General features: G+C 48.6%; 1 protein-coding gene across 7 annotated transcripts; it reads left to right on the top strand.

The window, feature by feature from the left end:
- Window positions 1-1,142: 1,142 nt before the first annotated feature.
- Window positions 1,143-8,248, top strand: ZBTB14 (zinc finger and BTB domain containing 14). Of its 7 annotated transcripts, none has more exons than XM_055368495.2 (4): window positions 1,864-1,961; window positions 3,605-3,634; window positions 4,279-4,362; window positions 5,407-8,248. In XM_055368495.2, exons 3-4 carry the CDS (start codon window positions 4,360-4,362, stop codon window positions 6,751-6,753), a joined length of 1,350 nt encoding a protein of 449 aa, XP_055224470.1. In that variant the 5' UTR covers window positions 1,864-1,961; window positions 3,605-3,634; window positions 4,279-4,359; the 3' UTR covers window positions 6,754-8,248. The 7 variants fall into 7 exon arrangements, with proteins under 7 accessions (XP_004059205.1, XP_055224474.1, XP_055224470.1 ...); XM_055368498.2 differs by lacking the exon at window positions 1,864-1,961 and adding an exon at window positions 2,171-2,289; XM_055368497.2 differs by lacking the exon at window positions 1,864-1,961 and adding an exon at window positions 2,403-2,805.
- The last annotated feature ends 259 nt before the right edge of the window (window positions 8,249-8,507 follow it).

Below are 8,507 nucleotides of genomic sequence, written 5' to 3' on the forward strand. Positions count from 1 at the left end.
GCAGAAGACTTGGTTCTGGTTCTGTCCAGGCCACTGGAACGCACTATCTGTGGGTGCAGGTGATTTTCCATCATGGAGCTAATACCTGAGCTAAGCACTTAGCTGGGCATTATTTCACTTAATCCTTACAAGTGCCTTATTAGGTGCTTTCCATAGCTCTCCTTCAGCTGAGGTTTAGAGAAGTTAAACAATTTACCCAATATTTGAACTGGGTATGTCTGACTCTACAACCGGTCTCTTCCATCCTATTTCGTCCATATAAGCCGTAACTTGGGTGCTTTTGTGAACATCAAAAAAGATGCGTATAAAGTCGCCTTGGGGAACGTTAAACCAAAGTTAATTAATATTACAAAATCAACTAAGGCCATATAGAACTTCCTTTAGAAAATTAATACATCCAATCATCATATTATTTCCCAAATGTTTACTTAGGTGCCTGTTGCAAGCATTATGTCATCTTCAATAAGCCCAAGAGGAAGCTTCTGCTCTAATTTTTAGATATTAAATTACGCGTTTCGGAGAAACGCTGTTCCCGTGTGAGGTAAAGCAACATGAGCGACTCTAAGGCGGCGCGGCATCGCTATCCGGCCTCCTGCATCTCGGTGAGCAGAAAACGCGGGAGCGGGAGGGACTTCCCAGCTCCCGACGCCAGACACAGGCACAGCCGCCGCGTCAGAGGGAAGGCGACGTGGTTCAACAGCAACGGAGCCATTACTAGCGCTGAGCAGGGATGTAAGGACAGAGCGAAGTTATCAGAGCTCTCCGAATCGAGTCCAGGATCTAGACTGCCACAGACGGGTCGCCGCCTCCAGCCCCTGGACTTTTCCTTGGAGTGTCCGGGCGCGGATCTACTAGCTCCAAAGCCCTATGGGTGATCCCTTTCTGCTGGGCAACTGGGGTTGCGCTTTACACTACAAATTGAAGACGTCACTTTTTCCATTTGTTCTGCAAATGTTTACTGTGCACCGTCCACTCCCCCACAAACTCAATGTGCCGGCGGCAAGAGGCAAGACCGCAGACCCGCGGGCGCGCGTCCCGGTGTCGGCCGGTGTGCGCGGAGGGCGAAGGTGGCCGGGGCGCCCGCTCCGAGACGCAGCAGAGCCCCGCAGCCTCAGCGCCCGGCCTGCGCGCGCCCGGGGGAGGCTCTGGCCCACGCACATGCACACGCACGGGAGCGCTGGCTCCCGCGTCCCCGGCGCTGCGCCGGTGCCCGGCGCGGGCGGGAACCCACGAACCAGGGCGGGAGGGAGTTTGAGGCGGGGCGGGTGTCCGCGAGCAGCGCTCGTGCTTAAGTTCCCTGGCTCCTGAAGCCCCGCCTTTGTCCCGCCCACTCCTTCTCCCGCGCGCGGGCTCCGCGCGCCCCAAGCCGCGCGCGTGCGCGCGCGTGCGCAGGCCAGGGCCCTCCGGGGGCGGCCCCGTAGTCTCCAACGAAAGCGTCGGCAAGGGCCCGGATTAACCCTTTCTTTGCTCGCCCACTTAGAGACCCGGTCGGGTTCCGTGCCTGCGCAAGCCGGCGGCGCGCCTTCCCCCCAGCCCGCACCGCGCATGCACGGGAAGGGGGGGGCGGTGGGGGTGTTCACGGCCGGCTAGACATTCTGTGCTCGTGCAGGAGGAGGGCTGCTACCATCAGGGACGTGCACGATTTCCCCCACCCCGCCCCCTCCCCAAACTCCAAAAAAAAATCCAAAACACACTGCCACCCACCGTGCCCCCGCGCCCCGAGCCCCTCCCGTCCCGGCCTGCGTTTGCTAGCGAGCGCGGGGAACCCACGGCAGTGTCTGTGCCTGTGCCAGGCTGCAGGTAAGCGCGGGCCAGGGTGCGGAAGGGGCTGGGGCCGTCCGCAAGGCGGGCGCGGGGGCGGCCGGCGGCTGGCGGGGCGGCCCGGAAGACGCGCGTTCTCGCCGAGCTCTGGGGCACCAGCCAGCTCCAGGATGTGCGGCGGCCGCCAGCGGCGCGGCGCGGTGCGAGCGGGGACGGGCGTGGGCCAGGGCTGGGCGTGGGGCCGGGGCGCCCCGGGGGCCGCGCGGGCCGGCGAGCGGGCTCGGGGAGCGGCCAGGCGGCGGCGGCCCCGCGCGCGCGCTCGCAGAGCCTCGGCGGCCGAGTTCATGGCTGCCCCCGCTCGCACCGCCGCAGTGCACCGCGGTGGGGGTGGGGACGGCCCGAACCCAGCGCAGCCCGCCGGGCGCCGCCCCTCTGAGCCGCGGGCCCCGCCGCGCCGCCCCCAGCCGCCGGCGGAGGAGGGGGCCAGGACCCAGCGCACGCACTCCCGGGTGCGCCCGCGGAGCTTGGGTTAGCCGGCCGCGCGCCGCCCCCGCCCCCGGCCGCGGGAGGGCGGGGGAGGGCCCGGCGCGAGCTGGCCGGGGAGTGCGCGGGGCGCGAGCTCCGGGCTCGCGGGCGGAGCGGGGCGCGGCGCGGCGCGGGGCTGCGGAGCCGGCCGCACGCCCGCTCCCGCTCGTCGCGCCGCCGGGGCCGCCGCGGGCCGCAGTCCCTCCCTGCGCGCTCCGAGCCGCGGTCCCCAGCCTGCGCTCGACGTCTGAATTTGAAAGGGAAAGTGGCCCTTTCACCACCTGGCTCCCAGGCTGGGAGCTTTTGTCTGGGAAGGAGTGCAAACGGCCTCCTCCACTCCCCACCTCCCAGGCCCAAAGAAATTGAGAGGGAGGACTCGATACGCCTTGAGGGCTTCTTGGGTCTGCGCTTGGCTCCCTGCTTCCTCCCCACTCCGAAGTTGCAAGCTTGCAACAAGGAAGTCGTGCAGCCGCCATTGTCGGGCTGCCCGGGGCAGGGGAGGCGGCTGCAGCTGCTTATGTAAGTTTTTGGCTTTGCGGGAAGCCCGGCTCCCTGCACTGTAACGCGGCTTAGCGCGCCCGCAGTTTGGAGAGCAATTAGGAAGGGGCAGCCTTATTATAAAGGTGGTGTTGGGGCTACGTCTTTTCATACACCTGCCTACACAGATGCTGGCAACAGCTGTCTTCCAGTTTTGACTCCCCTGAACTTAGCAATTGGACATCTCAATGGCAAGGGGGGCGGGGCGGGGAGGAGGCGGCTTTGGACACACATGGTCTCTCTTCCAGGTCTCATACGTCTTGAGAGAGAGAGGGGAGAGGGGCGAGTGGCCAAGTACACACTAGCCAAAACAACAACAACACATTGATATGTTGTCATAGCTAGTCTAAGGCCACTCCTGTCTCTGGTCCCATGCACTTTTATCCCACAAGCCCTAGGACGAGTTGGTGACAACAGTAGTAAGTGTCACAGTGTAAGGTTTTTGCTGGGCTGCCTAGTCTCTGGATGATTACAGGCCTGGGTGCTTCTAGGGAATAGAGAGGCAGAAACACGTAGAATGATCAAGTCAGAATCATCTTTTGGAAATGTTGCCTAACCTCAAACTCCAGATGAGATATCCCGCTTCTACGCTGGGCAGCTCGGTGTGTTCACTTTTCTTTAGAAGGAGCTTATTATGGGTTTCAAGGTGTTGGTCTCCAGGTTGGAGTCTTGTTCCATGGTTTTTGTGTAAGACTGTTACAGCCCAGTCCTTTGCTCCTACCACACCAAACAACTTATCTGTGTGGTCACTGTTCAGTAGAGGAAACTTTTTGTTTTTCAGGATATGGGTCTGCAGGATGGAGTTCTTCTGGTAAGAGTTAAAACTCACAAAAAAGCTAAAATTCTTTCACCCTTCTTGTAGGGATAGAGGTAAAAACACCTGGATTTCTCAAATACAATCTTAAGACAAACGTGTATGCTATTAATACATCACACAGGTGCAGAAAGAAAAAGCAATCATTGTTCCCTGTCCTCCCATGTTACCTGTTGGGTTTATGTACCTCTATAGCTTTATTTATAAAGGTATATACTTCTATAGGTTTGTATGAGCCGAGAGAAAAATGTAGAGGGCTAACATACCCAGCGGGAAATGGGATGGGTGTAGGGGGCACGGTGCACTTGTTTTTTTCTATATCTGTGTAGCCATCAATCTCTGTACAAATATGGACATGGGCTTAGTGTGTGAGGAGAAATCCCTTAATGGTTCTCCAACCCCTCCTTCCAGTTCCTAGGGCACAGCCCCTTTATGCCCGAGTGCTACAGCCCTTATCTGTTCTAGTCCATATGTGTTCAGAACTGCACTTGATGTACCAGCTACCTACCTGCCACTCTCCCCAACCTGAAAATGCACAAAAGAGGGAACAAGAAAGTTTATTTTTAAAAAATCAATTCTTGGTTTAGGATTTGGGATACAGGAAGATCCTACCTCATTCTTGTTTATCCTTTCCTCTGTAGGTCTGGCGTGCTCCTGATCAGAGTTACTCTGATCTGAAGATTTTGGCGTTCAAGGCATTAAGATAATAGCCTGAGTTGTTCATGGTAACTATAACTTTGGGTATTAAATCTTGATGAAAATGACTTGGCATTTGCTTTAAAATATATATACCAATTCTGATTGTGCATGAACACTTCTATTTGTCTGGGGGAAAATATTAGCCGAATAAAAGTAAAACAATGTTTTTAAAAAGGAAACATAGAGAATGCTTTAAGATGACCAGTTTTTTAACATGATGACAGAGATCTTTCATGCCAGTTCCAAATTTTTGCTCATAAAATACTCTCAGCACTTATCAAGTACATACGTCTGGTGTTGATGGCACTTTTATCTGGATGCAGGTAGATTGGCATCTAGAGAGAACAAAGCCACTTCCCAAATGTCATCTGATTCTCTTAAGGTCAGATTAAACCTTGACCTTCATTTAGAAGTGGCCCAAAAGTGCTGTGGAAAAACTAGAACACAACACTCAACGGGATATTTTGGCAGTAATGTTCCTCTCTAGTTCTGCAATAGTAATTTGTTCCTTCTGTCAAGGAGGTATAACATAATTCATTATTTTGCTGAATCCTCCATAGAGTAGATGGAATAAGAGTAGGTGCAACAGAGAGGACCAGAGGATTGTTCCCTTGAACCTGTTTCTTAAAACTTGAGTTAGAGTTATTTGATTATCTCTAGTCAGGAAGCACTGGTTTGGCAGCCAGCTTGTCTGCATTTAAGTCCCAGCTCTTCACTAAATAGCTATAGAATATTGGGCAGATTTCTAACTTTGTCTCTAAAATAAGGATAGTGATACGTACTCACGAGGTTACCTGAATATTAAATTAATTAAAACATGTAAAGCACATAGAACAATGCCTGGGATATAACTAGTCAAATACTTAGTAAATTGAAGATGAACAGGAGTAACAATATGGAGATCCTTGAGTTGGGATCAGTCTTTTCTACCCATATTCAAAGACCACTCTTAACATTGACTTTCTGAAATTGTTAGGTTCCATAGATTGACCAGGAAATGAAAATGTGACTGTGTTCTCTGTATGGAAAAGTACTATTTATAATTACTAAACCTTTTTTTTTTTTTGTAGGAGTTTTTCATCAGTATGTCTGAAACCATTAAATATAATGACGATGATCATAAAACTCTGTTTCTGAAAACACTAAATGAACAACGCCTGGAAGGAGAATTTTGTGATATTGCTATTGTGGTTGAGGATGTGAAATTCAGAGCACACAGATGTGTTCTTGCTGCCTGCAGCACCTACTTTAAAAAGCTTTTCAAGAAGCTTGAGGTTGATAGTTCTTCAGTCATAGAAATAGATTTTCTTCGTTCTGATATATTTGAAGAGGTCCTGAACTACATGTACACAGCAAAGATTTCCGTGAAAAAAGAAGATGTTAACTTAATGATGTCATCGGGTCAGATTCTTGGTATCCGATTTTTGGATAAACTGTGTTCTCAGAAGCGTGATGTGTCCAGTCCCGATGAAAACAATGGTCAGTCCAAAAGTAAGTATTGCCTTAAAATAAATCGCCCCATTGGAGATGCTGCTGACACCCAGGATGATGATGTAGAGGAAATCGGGGATCAGGATGACAGTCCTTCTGATGACACAGTAGAAGGCACACCCCCGAGTCAGGAGGACGGCAAGTCGCCCACCACAACGCTCAGGGTTCAGGAAGCGATCCTGAAAGAGCTGGGGAGTGAGGAAGTTCGGAAGGTCAATTGCTACGGCCAGGAAGTAGAATCCATGGAGACCCCAGAATCAAAAGACTTGGGGTCCCAGACCCCTCAAGCCTTAACATTTAATGATGGGATGAGTGAAGTGAAAGATGAACAGACACCAGGCTGGACAACAGCCGCCAGTGACATGAAGTTTGAGTATTTGCTTTATGGTCACCATCGGGAGCAGATTGCCTGCCAGGCGTGTGGGAAGACGTTTTCTGATGAAGGCAGATTGAGGAAGCATGAGAAACTCCACACGGCGGACAGGCCATTTGTTTGTGAAATGTGCACAAAAGGTTTCACCACACAGGCCCACCTGAAAGAACACCTAAAAATCCACACGGGATATAAGCCCTATAGCTGTGAGGTGTGTGGAAAATCATTTATCCGTGCCCCAGACTTAAAGAAGCATGAGAGAGTTCACAGTAATGAAAGACCGTTTGCGTGCCACATGTGTGACAAAGCCTTCAAACACAAGTCTCACCTCAAGGATCATGAAAGAAGACACAGAGGGGAAAAGCCTTTTGTGTGTGGCTCCTGCACCAAGGCATTTGCCAAGGCATCTGATCTGAAAAGGCATGAGAACAATATGCACAGTGAAAGGAAGCAGGTTACCCCCAGTGCCATCCAGAGCGAGACAGAACAGTTGCAGGCGGCAGCGATGGCTGCGGAAGCAGAACAGCAGCTGGAGACGATAGCCTGTAGCTAGAGGCGGTGGGACAGGGACACTTTGCCTGGAAAGTGGAGACTGAGATGACGTGGATCATAATGAGTGAATGCCAGTTACAATATTTTTGTGGAAACGTATGGAACATTGTACTCACTGGACTTAAGGCAGTGCTTGGTTAGGTATTTTTAAGACTTTTCAAGGAAATGGTGTTCTCAGTTCTGACCAAACCGTTTCACTGTCTTGTCTGGTGTCTAGTATTAATGTTGCCAGTAAGCACCCCTCTCCCTTTTTTTTTTTTTTATTATTTTAATTTGAGAACTCCTGTGTCCAGTTTAGAAGTGAGAGACTTCCATTTTTAGTTCCTTTACACTCACCACCCTAGCAGGTGCCCTGCACAGAGTAATAAGTAAATTGATTTCCTAATCACAATTCTATGTGACTTATGGTTAAAAGAGCAGTTTTAATAACTTTAAAAGTATTTCAGATAGACGCAGAAAATTGGTGAGTGGTTGACCAAGAACACTGCACAAATATAAAAAAAGTTCTGGAAATGCAGAATGGTGTTAGATTTATATTTGGTTTGTTAATTTTATATCACTGTTTTTCACTGTTTTTGTGGACAAATAATGGTTGCTTTGCTGAAGTGTTCTTCCTCAATCTTGATTGCCCTGTACCTACCCAAAAGCTGTAGTCACACGTCCTAAAGGCCAAGCAAACCCACCAGGATGTTGGGGGGTCTTGGAGCCAAGCTCTTAGGTTCCTCTTATTTGGGGCAGTGCCAGTCCATACCAGCTGGGATTTGTGAGTGGACCTGTGGTAAGAAAAATAGAAAAGGCTCTCAGAGATAAGGTTTTTTACATGTGTAACAATCCCAAGATTTCCTAGATTAAAATCTTAATTGATTTTGAAATTGGATTTTTATTTAGAATCAAAATTAGGACAAGAACAGATAAGATACATTTCAGATACATTCAGATACATTTGTGTAACTTTACAGAATGTCATCAAGCTTTGGGGCTCTGTGGGGCACATGATTTATCCATAAAGGAGATGCAGTATGCTTACTTAAATTAATAAATTTAAAATCTTTTAAGTGTGTAAATAGTAGTGTTGGTCTTACGTATTTCAAGTAAAAAGTAGACAGCTGCACTTTTTTTGCACATTGGATTAAAATAACTTCCATCAGCAACAAACATCAGACTGTTTTTAACAAATATTAAAGATTGTCAGACCAAATGTTTATGTTTTCGAAATATATTTCATCACTGGTTACAGTTTTAAATAGAAGTTGATTGCCTTTTCATAGCCGTAAATGAGAATTATAAACTCTGTTCCAGTTTTGGTATACTAAATGTTCTTTTAACCATCTTTAGGAATATATTGAAATGCCAACAACAGTTTGAATTGTGTTCTGTAAAAAAGTATTAGTCAATTATTTTTCAAAATGTAGAATTGTAGAAAATGTCAATTTTTTGAACTCATTTTTCATTGCTAGGATTTTTTTAAAAAAAAATTAAAGTAATTTCACTTCATAGCTTGTTGCATTAACACCTGTAATTCTATCGTGAAAGAAATTTGATTTTTTAATTGGTGTGTGTTATGCCCAAGATGTTAGGATGAAGATGCTACCTTTTTACAAATTTTAGTTATTGGTAAAATGTTTAATTTTACTTAAAATTAATTTCTTTTCTTGAAAGTTGTTTATTCTGTTCTAAAAGTAGTCCTGTCACTGTGTTTTTATGCTATTTATAGAAGGGGAACTGATTGCCGTTCCTAGGCTGTTTTAACCAAAG

This window comes from Gorilla gorilla, chromosome 17, assembly GCF_029281585.2.
Source record: "Gorilla gorilla gorilla isolate KB3781 chromosome 17, NHGRI_mGorGor1-v2.1_pri, whole genome shotgun sequence".
NCBI lineage: Eukaryota > Metazoa > Chordata > Mammalia > Primates > Hominidae > Gorilla > Gorilla gorilla.